Source organism: Pseudonaja textilis, chromosome 3 (genome assembly GCF_049901715.1).
Source record: "Pseudonaja textilis isolate UNSWEBS1 chromosome 3, rPseTex1.2, whole genome shotgun sequence".
Classification (NCBI taxonomy): Eukaryota; Metazoa; Chordata; class Lepidosauria; order Squamata; family Elapidae; genus Pseudonaja; species Pseudonaja textilis.
Window position 1 is genome coordinate 141,309,209 of NC_141992.1, and position 23,478 is coordinate 141,332,686.

Below are 23,478 nucleotides of genomic sequence, written 5' to 3' on the forward strand. Positions count from 1 at the left end.
TGCTCACGGAGAGAAGGGGTGCTCCCACCAGCTTTGAAGGAAAACCCTTCTTCAACCCTTCGTCAGTGTTGCATCCTTTTCTGTTGAATTTGGGGAGGTTGTGCAAAAGACAACAGCTTCCCGATTCAAGACTGGTGTGCAACTTGGGGTTTTTTTCTGGACTCACAGCTACAAAGAACAATAGCTATGAATCAGTGGCAGTTGTGGCCAGGAGGTCTTTGCACAGGTTCATCTTGTGCATCAGTTACCCTTTCCTTGTTCAAGAGGGCCTTCAGACAGTTATTCATGCCCTGCTCACCTCTGATTGAATTATTGCAATGTGCTCTTCGTAGAGCTATCATTGTGTTCTATCATGGAACTATAGCTACCACTTGGAAGTTAAAATTGGTTCAAAATGCAGTAGGCTTCCAACCACCAGAAAAGTGGCCAATCCTACGTATAATATATGACTGGTGAGAAGAAAAGACTTCCACAGATAAGTCTAACAGATTCCATAGAGTAAAACAACCATCACAACCCTATCTCCCCTTTATTCTTTTGCTACTCTACATCAAACAAAACAACATAAACAAGCTATTGCTCTGCTATCTTTTCTTATCAATTCTCTTCTTGCCAAAAATTGCATCTATCTTTTTTATTTTTAAATGAGTTATTTACTACAAGAAGTTGACTCCAATTTATAAAATGCACAAGAGAGGGAAGTGCTTTTAAATACTGATGTGAATGTTGAATCTTTTTTTTAACGTTTGCTAAATTTCATCTGTGTGCTAAATTTGAGTAATTATGTATTTTTAATATACTAAACTAAGCGGAAATCAATTGTGCTTTAACACAGCATATAATCTAATTTCACCCTCTTTTTCCATGTTGAATTGTCCTCTCACCTTTGTGGTAATGAACACATTTATGTTGTGAGATTCTGTACTGCTGAGCTACATTGCTGAGCAATAAAAGGAGGAAGAATGAGCAAAAAAAGAGGGCAAAATTCAACATGCTGCAGTTTTTCTCTAAGCCATGCTGTTATTCTTTCTGAAGCACACACAATTTTCCATGATCCTTGTGAAAAGGTGCATTATTCTATTGAGCAACTCAACACAGTCACAACAGCTAGTTCTTGGACCAATTGGACTTACATTTTCTATCCTTTCTTTTCCATGTGCATGTGATACTGCACGCTTGCATATACACAATTTCTCCAAAAAGTCTGAATGAGAGTTATAACAATCCCAAGTATTCATAAAGGTGGTGGCCACGAATCCGCTACAAACAATATACTGCCATTTCCACTGTTCCCACCGTTTGCATGTCATTTTTTTGTTATCAACTCTGCCTCAAGTTTCAACATGCCTTTGGCTTCAGTTGCTTTTTAAGAATCCTTGAGTGATTGAAGCAAAAAGACAAGGCGTCCCCTCACTTCCTCTACATATAATGTTTGCTTCCTTCCTCTCCCCTCCGGAGGCAAATGCTCCAGGCGATGTCACTCCCCTAACATATACATTTAGATCCGGAAAAGCTCCGTTAATGAGCATGGCTCTATTCCCAACTGAACTCCAATATTCCTCTACTAGTTAAATGACAATGTTGACAAAGGACATACAATATTACTCCAGCTGCTACAGAAGTAGCTCCATGACATTTGGTGCCTCTTCTTTTTTTCATGTTAAACACCATTAGTACATTCAACACCTATTATATGTCTATTATTTACCAAAATATGCCCATTAATATCAAGGTGTGGAGCAGCACAAATAAAACAGGGTTTTTTTTCCTCTTTCCTGCTTGGTGTTCCATCTAAACCCATTGTAAATACTATTCTAAAATACTGAGGCCTAATTGCTTATACACTGTTTGCACAGAATATTTTGACTTACACAGAAAGCAGGAAATGACTCAAAGATTACCCTCAGCCAAAAACCCACACAGAATGTCAGTCATTATGAGAAGACATGGCAGCAAAATTCATACATGGAAGAGCACTTTCAACCTTTTTCACACACTTACCAACTCCTGAAATTGTTTCCAGGAGCAGACCAGACTCACATTTTGCCACCCTCGATTTACACACTATACCTCTGTTTCTTTGTGGACAATGTTACTTTCCTATGTAAAGGTAGATACCCTTATTCATTCCCCCAAAGAAGTCATAGAAAAGATTGGTGTGCATTACAGGGAGATTCACAGTCTCATACAGGGAAAAAGGTATATTTAGGGCAAATTTTTTTATATATATATGTGTGTGTGTGTGTGTGTGTGTGTGTATGTGTGTGTGTGTGTGTGTGTGTGTGTATCTATCTATCTATCTATCTATCTATCTATCTATCTATCTATCTATCTATCTATCTATCTATCTATCTATATCTGAAGAGGTCTAAAATTGCATTTCTTCTAACAGCCAGTCACACTTGTCAATAGCATGTATATATCCCAGGAAAGAAACATTATTGGATAATGGTTGCATTGCTGAAGGCTTACCTTCATGGCGTAAAATCTAGGAAAATGTTAAATCTATTGTACAGGGGTTAACAGAAGAACAAGTTTTTGGATGAACAGCACGGAGTCTTCTCTAATTTAAAATAGTTACAATGGACAATAGTTAGGAAAGAGGTATGCCTCAAAGAAGGTAAAGAAAGCGGGATACAAACAAGCCTATACAATACTTTTACACTGTAGCATTTTATAAAGAGTGTGTGTGGATGCAATTAATATATGTATATTCAATTCCTGTACCATTCCTGGTCAAATATTATTTTATGGGTAAGGACAAGTGCACTTTCCTGTTTTTTTTAAATACACTAAAATAGTTGGAATAAAATAAGAAAAAATATATGGCCTAATGGAATTAGGATTATCTCCATTTTTCTACTCCATGCCTTCCCAGATGGTAGAAGGCAGCAGTACTTGGCAGATGAAGTTGGAACAGACAACTCCATTCACACTTAATATTTGGAGGATTTAGAACCTCTGAATATGGCTTTTGTAAAGCAGACATGGGGAACTTGACTAAACATCTATTTCATTTACAATAGAATAGCCATAAAACAAGCTATTATCTATTGCATTCTCAGAGCTATGTATATTGTTCAATTACTTTCCAGCCTGATTGCACCATCATATACTGATTAGGTTATTATCACTCACTCTCCAACTTTGTGATTCCACAACTCCTGAAAGTGAATTTGGGCAAACCCCTCCCCACAGTTAAAAAAAGTTAGTTTTGTTGGAGTAGTAATACTGAAAAGTCCCAGCTCAATTACTGTAGTCAAAGCAACATTTTAAAAAACCCTTCCAAGTTACTTGTGCCTCTTAGGAGTTCTGACTCACAATAGAGAATCTGCAAGTTATATGAATTAGGTCCATATAACTGTATAACTACTTTGTGTCAGCTGCATTGTAATATGGAAATTTCATGCTCAGAATGCAGTGCAACCTACCATCTAAATTCCCAATGCAGTCTGGATTAGGAAGGGATATACATACATACATATACACATACACATATACATACACACATATGCATATAAGTTATATAAACAAGAAACTTTCAAGATCGTTTTTTCTGTATCCAATTACACTAATGCCACTACACAGCCTCTAGAAATATACAAAGGCTAAAATGGGATTGGAATCCAAAGGCTTGGTGGATCCAGGTACTAGTCTACATAATTACAGCTTTGCAAAAGAAATCTTTCCAAACCATAATTCATATAGGATCACCTCCACTTATGTGGCTGTAAAAACCAACATTAACGTATATTGTTTATCTAACTCTCATACTCCAGTTGAATTTCATCACCTCCTGGGATTAAACAGGCAAAGATTTGGCAAGCCACCTGATTTAGGACACAGGTCCAAGGAACACCATATGCTTTTAACCAGTCTTATCCTACAGAACTTCAAGGCTGATCCATAAGACCCTAGGTGGGTAGTTAAAGGGAACCTGCCACCCCTTGCTTGCTGTTTCCTAATGCCCGCCCCCCTCCCCGCGTTTTTTTTCTTACAAGTTCCCAAGCTGAACGATAGAAAACCTGGCTTTTACAAAACAAATTTCCACCCTGGAGCAGTGGCATGAAAGACTGGGCCCTTTGTTAACGAAACAGTATATATAATCTAAATATATAAAATGACAACAGGCAGGTCTACTACTGAAGTGTCACGGTGGACTTGTTAAATATAAGTTCCTCGATGGAACAGAGAACTGTCTTAGGTTTGGTTTGGTTTGGTTTGGACTGGGTAAAGTTGGCAAGAGTTCGGCCAGTTTCCCCTTCAAGTGTCGAGAAAAACAGTAACATGTGCTGGAATTGTTCATTTTTGCAGTGGAGGAAGGCTTCTTTTTTTTTTCTTTCTTTTTTTAAAGAGGAACCCGCAAAGCCGGGGCCGCAAACAACACGAAGGCAAAGGGGTTTCCGCTTCATTTCCAGCCCATCTTCCCAAGCCCTTGAGGAGGATTGTGCTTCTGCTCGCCCTTTGGGAAGTAGGGAGGTGAAACACCCCCAAATCCGAGCTACTCCCCAAGGGCTCCGCTGACTTTGGGGGTGGGGGGAGAGCGGGAGAGCGTCGAAGGCGAAGCAAGCGAGACGACGCCTCAAGCCCAGCAACGGGCGGCGCTTCGCGCTCCCTCCCTCCCGTCCCCAGGCTCAGCCTATTGTGGAGACGGCTCTTTCCCGTCCCAGAAGAACCGCTATATTTAACGCTCGAGCTGCAAATAAACGGCTCTCCGCCCTCCCCTCCCCTCGCGCGCCGGTCCCCGTCCCGTCTCCCTCGAGGGCGGCCGCTGCTGCCTCGCCACCAACCTTTGCCGCCGGTAGCCTCGTTGCTCTGGTTAAACTCGAAAAGGAAATCGAAATCAAACTCGGGATCTTCCTCCAGGCCGCTCATGGCTCGGTGGGCAGAGGCCAGGCACGGCGCCCGGCGCCCAGGGGCTGGAATGTCCGCCCCACCCCCACCCCGACTCCCGCAGACACCTGTTGCGGCGGGAGCGCTGCGGGCGACCGGCTGCTGGCTAGCCCGGCAAGGGAACGACTCGCGGCCTCGGGGTCGCGCCGGCTTCTCCGCAATCCGGCACCCCAGCCGCCTCTGTAATTGACAGGTCCCAGGACGCCCAGGCAGCCTCTCCTCGGGTCGGTGCAACGTGACCTTTGACGAGCGCGGCTCGCTCGCTCCCTTATCTCGCTATCGCTGGCTGTCTGTGGGATCCTCCTCCTCCCTTTGTTTATCTAAACCCGGAAACATCAACAATCTAGTTGCTCCGCTCCGCAAGCCTCTCCGGTTCCTCATTTTAAAATAACCCCTCGCCGCTCGAGTTACAGCCCGAAGCGGGGTTTGGCCATGGCCTCACTCCCACCCGGCCTGGGTCACCCGGGGAAGGGAACCTCCGTCGGCCCTACTCTGAGTGGAGTGAAGTGGCAGTTAGTTTAGGCTAATTAGGAAAGTGCAGAAGCACCTGCTCAGCCTCGCCTGGGCTCTAAGTTGTACCTGGTTAGTAGTGGAATCCCAGGGCTGTCAGGCTAAACATGGAAGTAAAAATACAATACATGGAAAAAGGCAGTGACAAATTGGAACTGGACTTTATTATTATTTTTTTATCAGCTCAGTGTTGGGTTTAATTATGTATAAATTACAATTGTAATTAAATTAAAATTATGAATTAAATAATTTATTATTGCTGTTTGATTTTTATTCAAGGCATCCTTGAATGGTGCTGGTGTAGTGGTTTAAGGCAGAAACCACGAGGCTGTAAGTTCTAGTCCAGTCTTAGGCACAAAGCTGGCTGGGAAACCTTGGGCCTGACACTTTCTCTCAGCCCTAGGAAAGATGCAATGGCAAACCATTTCCAAAACCTTGCCAAGAAAACTGCAGGGACTAGTCCAGGTGGTGCCAGGAATCAACAAAGACTTTTAAGATGCATATGAATACACACACACACACTTTTTTATTCAGGGGGATTGCAATTGTAAGAACTTTTAACCAACTTAACTTTGTTAGAACTCACATACTTTCTCTCAGTCCTTGCTTGTAGACTGTCAAGCAATATAAGATATAATCAAACAAAACATTATTTGTCTTCACACCAATACCCTCTTTTTTGTAATTGTGCTGGCAGCAAACACGATAATATTCTAAATATTAAGACATCTGACTGTCCTAGACAATCAGTGAGGCACTTCTTGTCTTTATTTCTCTCATCAAAGATTCACTACTTGAAACTCTGGATTTCACCTGGCTTAATAGGGAACTTAACCCTGCTTTCCACACTGTAATTAATATATGTACATATACGATAATGCCTAAATATGTCAACAGTGGTGCTCGATGATCTGAATGTGGGACAGAAGTCAGTAGATTCACTCAGCCAAATAGTTTTGAAATAAAACAATATACATTGATATCTAGAAAGATATATCCTAGTTTACAAGATTTATAACCAGAAACCAAAGATGAAGAAGTGACAACATGATGACTATAGAAGTGGAAGGGAACCAATCCTTTCTTAAACCCTTCCCCCACTCCTTTTTTCACCATCACCCTCTTCCAGGAGGGGAAAACTGAACCAGTTTTCTTCTCTTCTTTAGTCTTCTCTAGCTAGCCCAGACCCAGAATGCCTTTTGGTCAGGAGGAAATAATTACAAGTGTAGGTAGAACAAATAAACCCAAGGATAACAATAACAGCTCGTGCATGTTTGCTATTGATTCATAACGCTAGCTCCACATTCATGTAAAATAGCTATTTCCTTCAGCTTTTCCAAGCCTTCTCAGGTTATCCTGAGATTATCTTACCTGAGAAACCAAACATTTCTTCAGAAGGAAAGCAAAAGAATGAAGACCAAATTGGAGCTGGCCCTTCCTTTCTTCAAAGTTCACCTGAAATGGAGACCCTTCCTGCTCAGAACTTGCATTTCCCCAGCTTTGCTAGTCTCTGCTTACTAAACAAATTGGAAAATTTGCCACGATGAAGTCAACATTAATACATCAAATTCACTTTTAAGAGTACTGCTATGGACTTTCGAAAACGTTGCCTGAAAACTTTTTAACACAGCTTGGAAATCTTGAGTGGTTTCCAATATTTTGTTCCAACTCTGTTTGTTGAAAATATACTTTTTCTTCATTTGCTGGAATCTTTTTCTATTGCTATCAAATACAAGTAAATGAAGACTTTGAAAACTATAAATGTAATTGCCCAACTTCCTACAAAGTGTAAAAACATTATGGTACATCACAAAGAATCAACTTTCAAGATATACAGAGGTTAAGCAGGAGGTGAAGAAGTGAACTGGCTGAAAAGTGAAAAAAATCTCAGTTGGATAAGTAATGATAAGGTTTGTATTTCACTCCTGCCCCCCCCCCCCAAACTTTTAACTGCTTAAGGTTTCCAATTTCTTAGATCATACTGATCAGAAAACTCAGGTATCAACTCCTGATGTCTAGACTGGCACCAATAAAGAAGTGGCTTGCCAGTGATGTTGACTCTGATTTTCCAGGCAAGCATACAGCCTTCAGATTACATTTGGCCCTGTTTAAGATCAACTAGATACTGCCATAAATGCAAAAACCAGGTTTATTCATGAGGGGAGAGGGTGGGGGTAAAAAAATGTCATCCTAATTATCTGGAGCAATAAGTATGATATTGCAAATTTAGAAATCTACGTTGCAATTTACAAGTAAGTTAATAATAAGCATTAGTTTCATGTTTGTTAATTTAATGTAACCACAAATTTACTCGATTTTGGGCTACTCTTTGCAAGTCTTTTAGGAAGAAAATGGCAGAAACTTTGTAATTATCATTATTACCATATGTTACTCACTTGCAATGCCACTCACTATAATTGCTATAAAACTTCATAAAAAGCAAGTTCAATAGGAAATGTTCATATATGTTATGTATCAATAATACAGATTCCAATGCACTAAGCCAGCTCTTTACACTGAAAGTATGGTAACTTTGAGATGAAAATCCAGGATAATTAAACCAATGAGCTAAGACAGACCTGAATTTCATTTTTTTAAATTATGCTGCAATTCTATATGTGTTTACATAGAAATAAATCCCATTGAGATCAGTGAGACTTGGTCCCAGGGAGCTGAAATCTAATTGTGCTAAGGCTTTATTCAAAAAATCAAATAAAACTTATAATGGTTCCCATTTATGACTTTAGTTTTGACACCACAGATACAGAAACAGAACACTTCTAATTTCTCTCTCTCTCTCTCCCCTCTCTCTCTCACACACACACAGAAATTAATTTTCTTTGATATGCATAAATAGGGTGTAAAGGACAGTATACATTTATTTTTAACTTGTTCAACAAAAACTACATTGTCTAGTAGAACAGTGCTTAGTAAATGGTTTTGGGATGTATTTACATGTGTTTTTAACTAGAAGCAGTCATTTCAGTGTTTTAATGCTAATTAAAAATAAAGTTTGTAGACAATGTTTTAATTCTGTGTTGGGAGACATAATACTTTTTGTGTTTGCCAAAATAGTTTTGAAGTATGCCACGTGCAAATGACCTCATCATTCCAGAAGCTAGGACTGTGGAGTTCCCAGATCACTAAGGCTATATTCCAAAGAAATGTTTTTAATGATGGAAATGGTATTCCTCTGTAGACTATGGGAATCCCATTTCCAGTCTGAGACCTGAAAAGTCTATCATCAGGAAAATATCATTTTCCCGGTGAAAGCCATTATTTTCATTCTCTTCCCAATTTCCATTTAAAAAATGCTATATTGCCTTACACATTTTCTGCAATAGTTATCTTACTTAATCTAACAGTTCTTCCTGGTTTCCCATCTAGTAATTCAATATTATATAAATACAAATAATGGATACAAATACAAATATAATAATGAATATATTGGTAAATGCTGGTTCTTATCACAATGGCTTCCAGCAGATTAACAGCAGATCTGTGTTATCTTCTTGACAAATATATTTAGATTTATAGATACCCTCGATTCTCACCCCTCCAGCATCTTTCTCATTCTCCTACAGAGTACCTCATGATTGCTTCTCATGAGTAGATCAGTACTGCCTCTAGCTGGCCAATGAGAGAGCACAAAAATGGTGTACTGTTCTCCAACCAGTGTTCCACTCTCTTTACTATTCTGCCCTGGTTTTGAAATGAAGCCAATGCCATACTTTAAGGCAACCAAAAATTATGGATACAAGATGGTGACTTCACTTCAGAAGGGGGAATCTGAGGATCCCTGGAATAAACAGAGTTCCCACCACCAGTGCGCAATTTTATTCATGGTTGGCGAAGCAGCTGAACTGGAAAATACTCTGCTTTCTGATTCATCATAGCTATGGTGCAAACAAGAGCAAAAGATTCAAGAAAGAACTCAGATTGCAAAGATTTGGGGTTGCACATTGCCTATTTCTGATCTCATATTTTTGAGTTGATAAAAATGTTTACAACAAATCCATACAACAGGTCTAGGTAAGGAATTGCTATTTCTATTAATTCATCCTTTTGCTTAAGTGACATATACACATACAAATCAAGGTAATTTTTATATCAGATGTAAGTCTGATATTATAGGTCACAATCCATCTATAAGTAAGGTATATAAAAACTGTTGTTAGTTGGGAAGTTGTGTCCGACCCATCGCGACCCCCATGGACAACATTCCTCCGGGCCTTCCTGTCCTCTACCATCTTCTAGAGTCCATGTAAGTTCACACCTACTGCTTCAGTGACTTCATCTAGCCACCTCATTCTCTGTCATCCCTTCTTCTATTGCCCTCAATCGTTCCCAGCATTAGGGTCTTCTCCAGTGAGTCCTTCCTTCTCATTAGGTGGCCAAAGTATTTGAGTTTCAACTTCAGGATCTGGCCTTCTAAAGAGCAGTCAGGGTTGATCTCCTCTAGGACTGACTGGTTTGATTGCCTTGCAGTCCAAGGGACTTGCAGGAGTCTTCTCCAGCACCATGGTTCAATGGCCTCAATTCTTTGGAGCTCAGCCTTTCTTATGGTCCAACTTTCACAGCCCTATATTGCAACTGGGAAAACCATAGCCTGGACTATACACACTTTTGTTGTCAGGGTGATGTCTATGCTTTTTAGTATGCTCTCTAGATTTGCCATAGTGTTGCTCCCCAGGAACAAACATCTTTTAATTTCTTGGCTATAGTCCCCATCTGCAGTGATCTTGGAGCCCAGGAAAATAAAATATGTCACTACCTCCATTTCTTCCTCATTTATTTGCCAGAAATTGAGAGGGTCAGATGCCATAATGCAAAAACTACTAAAACCAAAAGATGTCCACTATATATTAATTGAATGTCAGTCACAGCCATGAGCTTTAGATCACAGACTGAAAAGCCCAATGTGAACATTAATGCAAGATTTTCCCCAAATGACGGGAGCAGACTACAATACTTAATAAAACTTCTCATTTATAATCTGCTTGGATGAATCAACAAGATACTAAAGAACATTTTTTGAAACTCACTGGACATGGGTAGACCTAACTCATAAATCACTTAAGCATAAATGATATGACAGTAAAATCTAGAATGACGGGTAGACAGTGACACGCAATCAGATTTTAATAAGCAAGTAAAATCTGCCCCAACTTCAATAGTTCTTGTCCCATTGTGGTGGAAACAGTTTCTTTCTGCTTATTTATTTTAAAATGATTTGGTATACCATGATATGGTTCTCTAAGCACAATATGCCAGAAAGAATAATCCAAGTGAGACTGTATTGATCAGATTTCTATAAGGAAATCTGCAGTCTTCAATTTATAGACACTAAGAGGAACGTGGCTGTTTGTAGCAATAACCCCAAAAGTTAGTATCCATCAGTACTAAAAGAACTACCCCCCAGCCTTTGATCAGTACGTGCATGCAATGTCTATCTTTAAAGCAATGTGGAATTGAGATAGGAATATTTTTAAGAACATTAAAAGTATGCAGCAAGCTGGAAACAAGTAGGAAAGATTAATAAATTAAACTTTATTTAAATGTAATTAAATTTCTATTTAATTAATTGGCATAATTGCAATTCGTGCATTTAAATAATTTATTCCCTCTTGGTCCACAATTTGAACCCCTTCCAGAAAATTTGGAAAAACAGCAGAAAGTTCTACAGTATTCCTATTTCAGCTTGCCCATCACTGAAGTAATCTTCGTTGACCTAATCTGTGCTTCTAGGATACAAAGTAAAGTGAGTGACAACTACAGGTAGTCCTTGGCTTACAACCACAATTGACCCCAAAATTTCTGTTGCTAAGCAAGACAGTTGTTAGTGAAGTTTGCTCCATTTTACGATCTTTATTATCACAGCTGTTAAGTGAATCACTGCAGTTAAGTTAGTAACACAGCTTTCAAATGATTGCGGTTTCCTCATTGACTTTTGTTTGAGAAGGTTGCAAGAAGTGATCACATGACCCTGTGATACTGCAAGTGTCGTAAATGACCCAGTTGTCAACTGTCTAAATTTTGATCATGTGATCATGGGGACATTGCAATGAACGTAAGAAAATGGTTATGTCATTTTTTTCAATGCCATTATAATTTTGAACGCTCACTAAACAAATAGTTGTAAAGTCAAGGATTACATGTGTAGAATATGTGATGTTTATTTCTAGAATGTTTCCTATGAGAAAGATGTCTGGTGCCACATTGTTGAATCCTTTTGATATTGAGCAAGAGTTATTTATTATCCCAGTTTTAGTACTGTACTAGCAACACTGTGTATAATTTATCTTGGAGTCAGTTTTTGTTTGTTTGTTTATTTGCAATCCATCCTGGAAATTCTACTGAAGAGTGGTGTAAATTAATCCAAAGGTACTTTTTATCTTTGGTGAATACATAAGAGGCCTAAAAAATTTTGGAATCAGATATATATCTAATTTTGAAAATGGGTGTAAAATTGATACTCGAAGCTTTTCTTTTAGGGATGGATAAAAAAAGTGGAAAGGAAATACGGGATGTTGTTTTTATACATGACATTGGCTGCTCCAAGGATATTCTATGCACAAAGATGGAAAGAGGAGCATATACCTACAGTGGAAGAATGAGTTTTTAAACTTAAGGAGCTAGCTGAGATGGCAAAACTAACTGCTCTGATTAGAGACAACAGTTTTACTAAATTTCTTGTGGCTTGGAGACCATTGTTAGGATAAGGAGAAAAATGAAATTTTGACTTTGGAATTTATATTTAGTGAATGTATCCATGAAGGAAGGAAATAGAACACCAACTGAGAATTGGCCCTCAAAGCTGGAAGTATTTTGAGATCAGTGAATATAGGAAGAATTGTGAAGTACTACTTAGTGAAAACTCTCATTTCCTGTAACATCCTTTTAGGGCAGTGTGAACTGGTAAAACACCTGACACAATGATTGAAAATTAACGTAAACCTGAACAGTACTATACTGATTACTGGAAGGGGTGCGTGTGTGTGTGCACGTATGTCCTGAAGGAAAAAGGTGCTGAGAAATGAGATGTTGCATGTGTGATGTTGACAGACTTATTTGCCTAATATTTTAATAGGTATATTTTAGCTGGCTCTTGCTCACATGCATACATATAAAGTTCTGCATTCCAAAGCACACTGGGGGAAAATGCAGTATGCTCATGAGCTCATGATTGGACACCTGGGAATAGCCTGATCAGATGTAAATGAATCAGACTGGTGATTCATAAGTTGCTTTTTTGAGGGAAATTGAGCCATCATAGAGAGTTACTATTGAACTATGACCAAAGTTAAATCCAACCACCTTCATATTTGTTATGGGGATAAAATAAAGGAAGATCCCCATGCAAGTTGCCTTCAGTTCTTGGATAAAAAAGTGGGATAGGAATATCTGACCAAATAAATATATATCAACCAGAAAATTCTAATGGATATGAAGCCATAAAGGTAATTGATAATTTTAAGCCATTTCAGAATAGAGTGTGGAGAGTAGAGCAGAGCAGAGCAGAGTAGTAGATTAGGATAGGATAGGATAGGATAGGATAGGATAGGATAGGATAGGATAGGATAGGATAGGATAGGATAGGATAGAACAGGACAGAACAGGTTTATTGGTCAAGTGTGATTGGATACACAAGGAATTTGTCTCTGGTGCATAAGTTAAAATCTGGTGGTACTTTATTCACCAGCCATCTTATTAGTCTAAGGTTCTACAGAATATTTTTAGTATGTCATTAATATTCAGTGTAAAAACAAACCTGACAAACTTCCTCAAAATGCTGATAGTGTAGAAAGCTAGATGAAGGATTCTCGGGAAATACTATAGAACCTCAACCCCCTCATACTCAGAAATTTTGTGGAGAGTTTTTAGCTAGGAATATTTACCACCTATGAACATTCTGGTTCAATAAACTTTACTTTCTTTTTCTTTTGTTTTTGAGGCTCATTTGTGCCACAGATTCTACTAAGGCAATCTCAGGTTTGGTGATATTGTTAATTAACAAATCTATCTATCTATCTTCTACCAAATTTTTAAATTATATTTGTTATTCAGGTCTTATTATGGTTGGTTGCAGTCAGTCAGATGTTTATACTGGATTTACTTTGTTATTCACCTACTTAGTCCTTCCCAAGGACCTCGGATAGGAAAATATTGTTTGTTGGTGTTATAGCAGGGGTGTCAAAATGCCAATGACACATTGTCATTACATGATGTATCACAACTTTTTCCCCCTTCGCTAAACTGGGGGTAGGGGTTGCCAGCGCTTGACGTATCTGACCTGCGGGCCATGAGTTTGACACCCATGTGTTAAAGGTATTGTCGCAGAATATAAACTGTTCCAAGTAATGTTGCCTTTTGCAACTGTCAGTAATTTTGTCAATGCTGATGGTATTCAAATAATGCTCATATGTTTTGGGATTGCACCCAAGGCGCCTACACTATTGGTACTGTATTTGCTTTCTTTTGCTACAGTCGTTCTTTGCATTTCCTTCTTTTTCTTCTGTTCTGCTATCTTCAGGTACTGCACCTCCACTACCTAACCCTTTTTGTATTTCTTATCTTATGCTAAGTCTAAGCTATGTGGCAGGTGCTTGTCTGTTTGAATTCTAAAGTCCCAAAGCACTTACTGTATTTTTCACTCCATAAGACACACTTCCCCCCGCAAAAAAAGTGGGTGGAAATGTCTGTGCGTCCATGCTGGTCCTTTGGTTAATAGCAGCTGGGCCATGGAGGTGGGGTCCTTTTACAATGCTGAACCCCACCTCTTCTGTCTTTGTCATTGCCCGTCTCTTCTGTCTCTTTTCTGCAGTGCAGGAGTCAATAGTCAGAGCTGGCACATGCAAAGACACCTATTTGTGGTCCTCTCAAGTTCTGCCTGATATTTTTTTTCCTCCTCTAAACCTAGGTGCACCTTATGGTCATGTGCATCTTATAGTGCGAAAAATACAGTAAGTGTCTTTGTTTTCTATTACTTTGTCTATTTTATGGCCCCATCAGTTCTTGCTTGCAGGCAAATGGCATTTCTTGCAGATATTCCACTACACCATTGTTGCTACTTTGTTATGCCATTGTTTGTCATCAGTCTGTGTGATCTTGCTAACTGAATGGTCTACTGTTTCTTCAGCTTTTTGCAAAGGTGGCATTTGTTGTCAGTTATTGTTATTATTATCACAGTATCATTATCAAAATGATATAATGTTTATTAAAGTGGAAAGGTAGTACAAACAATTCACCTACATAAGATATAGAAATTCTGAAGAGGAATACAGCTTACTGGCCAACTATTTTTTTAATTCAAGAGAGAATACAGTTTAGACCACACAGACAACTTGATGCCCTCTAGGAGTTTTGGACAATTCCCATCCAGCTTAGCCCATATGTCTAATGTCAAAATGTTACAATTATGGCATTACAGTGCAAAGCAAATAGTGATCTTGCTATCCGTTCTGTTCCACAGGTATATGTATTCGTTTGAGAATTATTTTTATGGAGCACATTCATATGACTTACAAACCAAAACAGAACTTTACCATCAATATATCCTGCGGATATTTCTCTGGTGTCAGCTGATTCTTTCTGAATCTGGAAACTGCACATCTCCCACAGTTCATCGAAGTTGTTCAGAACTTCTTTGGGCTCATTTGGGTTTTTCCATAATAGATAATTCATTGGATTCCTCACTTTAAAACTTAGGAAGATAAACTAGTGGTTAAAAAGTCCACTAAACAACTGGAAATGTGGTGCCTATTACACATAAACCATAAATCATTTTAAGCATATGTGTAATATTGTACTTTTATCTGTTTTTAATTTTCTCTCAAGTTCAGAACCTTAGTAAGGCTTAATTATAGTAGCATTCTTTCTGCTATTATTGATCTTTCACAATGAAAACTGTCCATGGTATGTCAAAAACACGTAATATATATTACACACAATCGTCTAGCTTGTTAAAAAGTAGTTAATTGACAGTATATGCAGTCTCCCTCTCTTTCTGGTGGCCTTTTTTGAGATTTGCCTAAATATGTCCCACATTTCAACACTGGAAGCCTCCCTGAGTTAAGATGAAAATTTTCTCAGTCCATCTTTATCTTCTGAAAATTTTCTATATCGACTCTACAGAAGATTGGGTGGTTTTTGCAGAGATAGCAGGCTTTTGTAAAGTGGAAATCTTTAATTTCTAGCTGTACAAAACAGTAAATCAATTGATGACATTTTCAGACCTATGTCCCAATTCTGAATCCAGAAACATGACGGCTAACATAAAATATAACGAAACAGATAAAACAATAGGTAATTTAAAAACTTCAGAAAATGTCAAAATATGCCAATGATTAGATGAAACAGGAATCCCACAAAGAAGCATATCTAAAAGTCTGGGCAGTCTAACAAATTCTAACACGGTACCTAAAAGAAATCAGTCCATGCTAGATGAACCACATAGTAGCATAAGACTAGACTGTTACAGCAGACAAGACCTGATCTTGGAATATGTGGCTTCTAAGAAAGGCTTCCCATGCAACCACAGGTAGCCAGTCACACAGGGTGGACTGACACATTGAAGCCACTCAGAAGTGGCAATTTCATCAGATGGGATCAGGCCCAAGTGAAATAAAATCAAAACACAGAAATATTTTATATGTAATTTTCTGATCTAGGTGAATGTTTGTGAGCAAGAAAGAATAAATGAGCTACATGGACCTGTAAAATTCTTTAAGATATCTTTTACTTCTCTAAAGGAAAACAAGGCAGCGTCATTAACTCCTGCTTTAGTTTCTATTGTCAATCCAAAATATGACAGAAAACCTCATTGTTTCCAAGAACTTCGAGTCATATGCCTATCCACACATCTTCATCCACAAATGTCTCTGAACCACATGGACTTTAGTAGCTGAATATCTGTTTATATCTTTAGTAGCTGTTCTTCCTCCCAGGGGCCCACATTGGGCTGGACCTGAAGGTTTGATATGTCCTTTTGAGGAAGTGCCTTATTTTGCTTAAGTTCCCTTATGTTTTCAGTTAAGATTGGCGGACATCAATGTCCACAGCCATCAATGCAGTGGCTGAAGTCAGACGGGCTGTTTTTCCAGCCCCCAAAATAAATAACAACAAGAATGTTCTGCAATGTAGTAAAGGCATGAATTAGTTCAAAAGGAGGCCTTTGAACATTTTCTGATTCAAAGCACAATTGGTAATCAAACTAGGTGGATAACAGTGGGCTTTTGCATAAATAAATCTAATTATTTATGTGGTATTATTTAGATAGTAAAAATACTGGTGCAAGAAACAAAGTACCTGTAATGCTGCCTATCTGACACGTTGATCAAGAGACTTGCTGTGGAACCCAACATGTTATATCTTGGATTTCAGCTAGGACTGCATCTCCATCTTCTGGATAATATCTGCCTTTCTCCACAACAAATCTTTTAAAATAAGTATTAGGCTGTGAAGACATTTGGAGGGACTTTACTCTGGCTGAACGGAAGTCCTGGTATGAGGGTCCTTCATGCACACAACATGCTCAAGCCACATGGGATACTACCATGTCAAGCTTTAAAAAAATCTCAACATTACAGAAGTGACTTCAAGTGGGTTCAAAAGTTCTCCCTACTAAATATGTGTAGGATCACATTATTTGTGGAATGCTGGCTTGACCTCTTAGCAATGTCTAAAGTGCAATGTTTTATCTGAGAAATCCACCAGGAAGGGATTTCATGACTTTGAACAGTGAACAGATGGATGTTTTAAGTCGTTTCTAAAGTATATTTATGTAATTTAAAATCCATTTTCTCATCCAGATGCCACTCAAAGGATTTATTTTTTCCAAATAGAAGTATTCTCTGAACAATGAAGATTAGGGCTTTTCTGTACCTCTTAAGATCATTAGAAAAGATGGATCTGGCCTCAGGCCTGTCTCATTCACTTATTGTAAGCAACATATTCAAAACATCTTCATATGTCTCAATAACTAGAACTATAGTCTGGTTTGGCTTATTTTTTGTGCAAGAATGCAAAATGTTGTCATTTAATGTTTATTATACACTTTCTGTACTACAGGAAGGGAAATTGACATTTTCAACTTATGGTATGAACGGATAGGTGTTCACAGCAAATTGAGGTGATATCAAAATGACACTACCTGATAGAAAAAAACAGCAAAAGTCAAAATTCTAATTTCCTTTTTTCTTGTTTTTCTTCAGTGTTTATACTTCTGTTGAATTCAAAATTCCAATAAAAACTGATTCCCCCAAAAGATAGTATCAATGTTATAGCATGTGCGCAGTGTTGTCAGGATGAATGTGATCAGGCTGCCCATCTGCTTAAATCCAGTTATTCCAATCTATCTTGTTTATAGACAGAGGTGTTTCTGTTTCCAAACCACTTACATCTGAATTGCTTTAATAAAACCTAGCAAGAGGCATTCCCTTTGCTTCTGTGCAATTGTTAATGATAATAATAAAAAAAACCCTTTTTCATGAGGACATAAGCTGTCACACCAAAAAAAGTAGGCTTTACAGTCGGAATGGTTGAAACACCAGGTAGTAAACAAAACAAAACAAGATTTTTTAAAAGGTAACCCAACCAATAAAGCAGACAGTATGAGAGGGTGGGTGGGACCGCTGCCACTTTTGAGGTTTTCGACTGTTCCCTGGCTCTAAAAAGAGAACTTTTTTGATAAACATTACAAGCGGTTTAAATTATAGGGTGTTCTCTATCAAAGCTTTTTTTTTTTTTAAAGGCATTTCATCATAGCCCGGCCTGCGCTATAGAATGTTAGCATTTAGTGGTTACAAGTAATTGGATGGGCTGGAATGAATTCTGCACACTGTTAGTAACTGTGAGGTATTGACACGTACGAGGACCAGGGCAGGCCGGCAGCTGCACACCGAAAACTCCCACTGGCTCCTGAGATTCCTTTGGTTTCAGTCGCGCCTCCAAACCACCTACTCGCGCCTCACCCAGCCGAGGGCAATGTCGCCCACCCCGAAGGACCCCGAGCTACCACTGCCGCCCCACACAAAACGCAAGGGAGAGCCAGTCTCTCCTCAGAGCCAACAGCCGCGGGGAGGAGGAGACACCTATTGGCAAGACGTCGCAGGAGGCGAACCTCGGTGAGGCTTTGGGGAAACACCAGGAGGACACCGCTTCCCTCCTTCCCAGCACTGCCGCCAGCGCTACGACCCGCCCGGCCGCCCGGGTTTCCATCCCCCCACCCTCCTCCGGTGCGGCTCTCCTCAGCCTGCGGTCCGAAGCGGGGCGAGCAAACGTCAGTCAAAAAGAAGAGGGAAACCGGCCGGCCGACTGGCCGCAGGGAGCGAAGCTGCGCAGGCTTTTTTTGTTTTTTTGTTTTCTGTTTACCTTCCTCGGCCGATTTCATTCTGCGTGCGCTGCGGCTGGAAGCAGAGCCCAAGTTTCTCTTTCACCCCGTCGGCTGGCTCTGGAGGCGCGAAGCGGCTCGGAGTTAACAGGATCACCGCCGGGCATCCACTTTCGGCCAAGACGAAGGCAGAGGAGGTAGAGGTGGCCCCTCTCTTGCTCTGACGTTCCGGTTATGCCAACCCGGCGCCTCTCAGGACAGAAAGGGCAGAGTTTTTGAGGTTGGCGCTGCCCCGTCAACCGCAGCCTTGGAAAGGCCAGGCGGCGGCGGCCGTTGCTTATTGGAGGACTTTTTCGGAACGAAGTTTTTTAAAGAGGCGCTGGGCTCTCTGAAGCAGCGGCCCCCCTCAAGGAGGCGTCCCGAAGCTGGCCCCGGTTGGGTTGGGGGGGGGGGCGAGAAAGAAGAGGCGGCGCGCGAGCGAGGAGGGGTTGCAAGGCGAGCGCGCGAGGGCTCCGGCTCCCGGGAGAAGGGAAGAGCGCGCGCCCGCCTGCCCGCCCGCCGACTCGAGGAAGTTTGAAGTCTGAGCGCGCGGGGGCCTCGCTCCCCTTTTCTGCGGGCGCCTGAATTGGACACCAGGGCTTTTAATTTGCTCTCGGGGAAGTTGGCAGAAGCCGGTTCGGGTTTTTCTCTGGACGCACGGCAGCCCGCCTCGGGTGGCCTTTTTAAAGCTGGAAAACACCCCCCCCCCTCCTTCCCCCTCCCAGCCCCTCTCCCCGCCCAGAGTCCCGTGATGTCACAGCTCCCGCGAGCGACTCTCGGTTGCCTTTGCAAAGGAGCCCAGCGACGGAGGGGGCGAAAAGTTTGGAAGCCCGAGAGAGGAGCCCATGTAGCTCCCCCAACCCTAAGCAGCTGATTCGGCTTTTCGAGAGCCTTTAGGAGCCGCAAAGGACTGGGGGGGGGGGGAGTTTTGAGGATGACGTGAGCAGGGCGGGATAGGGGGACTCCCTTAGGTTCAGTAACCCTGCAGTAAACGCGGGAGGGATGGAAGAAGGGAGCCTAGGCGTGCAGAAATCGTGGGGACTTAAAAAAAGAAGAATCGACTTCTCTGGAAATTTGGAAAAGAGCGCCGATTGACAAGCAACAGCAAGGAAAGTTTCAAAACCGTCCAAGCACTGAGAAACCGGGAAGAGTCTCGCCGACTCAGTAGTTGTATTGACCTTCTCCTGTTAAATCCGTCCACTGCGCCGGGCGGCTTTCGAAAGCTGTGCAGGGAGGTCGGAGGTTTAAACTTGCAGCTGTCCACCCCCACCCCACCCCCGATGAAATGGACAGTAGAGGCTGAGGTCGCTGTTAGTGACATTTTCCCCCTCCCCATTTTCTGCGTGTCTCCCAAGGCAGGAGTCATCTACTGCAGGGGTCTCCAAACTTGGCAACTTTAAGCTTGGCGGATTTCAACTCCCAGAATTCCCTTTGCTGGCTGGGGAATTCTGGGAATTGAAGTCCTCCAGGCTTAAAAATGCCAAGGTTGGAGGCCCCTGATTTACTGTATCGCTAAGCTTTTTCTTCTTTTCTCCAATTGCTAAAGGAGGGTCGCAACTCCTTTCCGGTTGGCAAAGAAAGAACTGGGCGGTGAAAAAAAAAATTCCACGATGCTCCGACGCTTGGAGTTCCAAACAGAAGCTCCTTCTTGGAGGGGAAGGAAAAAGGAGAAGGCAAGCCAAAGGACCGAAAAGGGAAGTCAGATTTTCGGCTCTTTCTGCTCTATGGGGAGGGGTGGGTGGGAGGTGCCATCTCGGGCATCGGTTTGTCACAAGTGGACCGAACAGAATAGAAAGCGGAGCGGGGGCGACGCTTCCTCGCCCAAAGTTCCGGAGGAGGACACAGAAAAGTAACCACAGCGCTGAACTTGCGACGAGCCACGCTGTGGCAGCCACGTGCGCCTGCGGTTGGCGCCCCTGCAGTTGAGAAGAGAAAGAAGGCGAGCGCGGGTGCGTTTGCTCTGCGTGGACAGCTATGAAGGAACTGATAGAAAATAGGGTCCTATCGCGGCTTGCGCTGTTATGGGACATACTCATCGTCTGTGCCACTCGTGAACCGAGTGCCCTCCACTCCACTGTATCAAAGAGATTCCGGATTCTTCGCTCCCAATAGTTAAATGGGCATCAACTGTGGCCAACCAAAGTAGGCGTCATCACCATTAGGTTCTGTGCGGAGCCCACTGGGCAGCAGTATAACTACAGCAGAACCGTCTTAACAGCATTATGGGCCCCGGGCAAAGCAGTATACTGGGGCCCCTACACAAAAATGTAAATGATAAAATTAAACATTTATTGGCATTTCCAACAGTGTTGAAACATTAAAAACATGCTGTACAGCAACAACTCATCTACAATACACCAGGCTTGAAAAAGACAATGCTACTCAGTAAGCCATATAGTTGCTGTATTTATATGCTACAAGGTGCATTGAAGGGTAAACAGAGAGATTAGTATGAGGCCCATGGGTTAAGACAGCCCTGAACTACAGTACTAAACACGTGCCATAAAAACCAATAGTTCCATCTCTAACTAATTTCCAAACCGCTTCTGTTAAGGCCCCCCGGTATTTCAGGGCTCAGGTTTAGCTGTGGCCCCAATCTTGGTGCAGCTGTAGAAAGCCTTGGCGAGAGTTGCTAGGAATTGTAGTTCTCTGCACTTTCCTGGTGTGTGTGGGAGCTCGAAATCCTTGAGATCCACTACGACGGTAGCAGCATTTCTGCCTCCCGCCCGCTTCCTCTTCCCCCGCTTCTTAGGCAGCTTCTCCTCACGTCTGCCTGTCGAAATGACTTCACCTTTTCCAAATTCTTCCGCTCGGGCTTCGGGGAAGTGTGAAAAGATTTCACTGTGGGTAGGCGGAGATCGGATAAAAACTAGTGAGCAAGAATTTAAATGGGGAATGATTAACGCCAGCTGTCCTCTTACTTTTGGGTTACTTTTAGAGTAACCAACTTCCCGTTCTGTTTGCAACATTGCAGCTGGCGCTGTATTTCCCAGGTAGAGGAACCTGTCGGCGATTTCTGAGAAACCGCTTTCGACTCTTCCCCGAGCAGTAAAATGGCAATTCACGGATTAGGCGAATTGTAAAGATGTAAAGAGGAAAGCCATCTAGTTTAGTTGCGATATAGTGTTGTTGACCGTGCACGCCGATTGTCGGCAGATTAGTCAGCAGAAGTCCGGACGTGCAAAAAAAACCTATGTGCAAGCAACGAGGAAGGGCTGCACAATTGAAATGCACGCCGAGTCACACCCCTCCTTGTCCTTAACTTTTCCTGTACAGAAACTATTATACCCGCCTGCGTAGTCACAATCTTGGCCACCTGCACTGCCAAGGATAGCCTAGTTCCCACCATTTACTACTCCAAGGCTGCAGACCCAGACTTGCTACACACATACATAGCATTTCCACCACCCCCCAGTTTCGCGAACACAAAACGGAGCTGCCCGCAAAAAAAAACGAGATGCTCTTGAATTACAAAAGGGGGAGATGGGTGAAAAATTTATTCGCAATTCCCTTTGAGACCCCACGATTAAACTATGACGGGGGTGAGGCTGCTGATCTCATCGAGGACCGCTAATTTTTTTCTTTGAATCGCCGTCAGCAATAGATTTATATGCCGCCTCACAGTGCTCCCGGTAAACGCGGAGAATTGGCGCCCATCCGATGGTGAGCCGCTTGTGCGAAGGGGCTACCGCACTTCTAAAATCGCAGACTTCCCACGGTTCAGAAACCCCGAGGTGGCCCCGGAGGTCCCTCCGCCAACGGGCCCGTGCTCGCTCCTGTTGCCTACACGCGCCCGCCCTTGATAAACGTCGCACTCGGTTCTCCTCACGTGGTTTGCAATGAGCACGCGTGGAGTCTGCTGAGCCCACCCTATTCCCCCTCCCCGTTTTGAGAGGCACACGCCCGCGCCCGCCCACCTGCTCTTCGCAGCCTTTGCCCCTTCTAAACTAGGGCTTTCCAGCCTTGGCCACTTGAAGCCTGGCTTCAAGTGGGCAAGGTTAGAGACCCCGTTCTAAACTCCCTCCTCCCCCGAGCGCCTCTTAAACTGTTTTTTTTATTTTTTGCGCGGGAAAGGGCCGCATCTTTGGAAACCCACGTCTTCCGACGCTCGCAGCCCCCACGCGGGTGCAGGAAGACCCCTGTAACCGTTCGACGAGGGCAAGATGCGCCCGTGGCCTCCTCCTCCTCCCCGCTTCCCCAAGGCGCGAGGGCCGCGGCTGCTCGGTTTGGCTGGGTTGCGGCGCGGGGCCCAGAAACGGGCTCCCTCCTTTTCCTGTCTGCGCTGCCTGCTTTCTTTCCTGCCTTCTTCTGCACCGAAATGACGGGATCCCCGGTCTGTTGCCTCCTGTTTAATGCCGTTGCCAGGGCGACGGTGGCCGGCCTCCAAGGCCCAGGGAGTTCGCAAAGCGCGGCAGCCAAGTAACCTTGGCCGCCTCGCTTGCGGCGCGCCGCTGGCCCCACCGCCAGATGTTCTGGCCTGCTCGCCGGGCCCCTGCGGCTCTGGCGCTGGCTCGACCGGCGGCTGCCGTCGCCAAGCTGAGGGGACTCCCTTCTGCTGGCCCCCCTCGCCCCCCCATTCTCCCCAGTTTGTTTACACGGGCTACCAGGAGAGGCTGCGGACCCAACTTTTATTTTAGGGATCGGCGGTGACTAACCGAGTTGTAAGGAGCGGCAGGGACAGAAAACAACAGCTATTTTTAGTCGGG

General features: G+C 42.4%; 1 protein-coding gene across 4 annotated transcripts in view; it reads right to left on the reverse strand.

The window, feature by feature from the left end:
• The window catches only part of NFATC1 (nuclear factor of activated T cells 1), a 136,149-nt gene extending 116,717 nt beyond the window's left edge, over window positions 1-19,432 (reverse strand). For 2 of the 4 annotated variants that reach the window (XM_026699475.2, XM_026699473.2), the window contains exon 1: window positions 4,791-5,187. In XM_026699475.2, coding sequence (XP_026555260.1) covers window positions 4,791-4,875 — 85 coding nt within the window. In that variant the 5' untranslated portion in view covers window positions 4,876-5,187. Of the gene's footprint in view, window positions 1-4,790; window positions 5,188-18,774 lie in introns of those variants that run through there. The other 2 variants (XM_087930996.1, XM_026699474.2) reach the window with 2 other exon arrangements.
• Window positions 19,433-23,478: the final 4,046 nt, after the last annotated feature.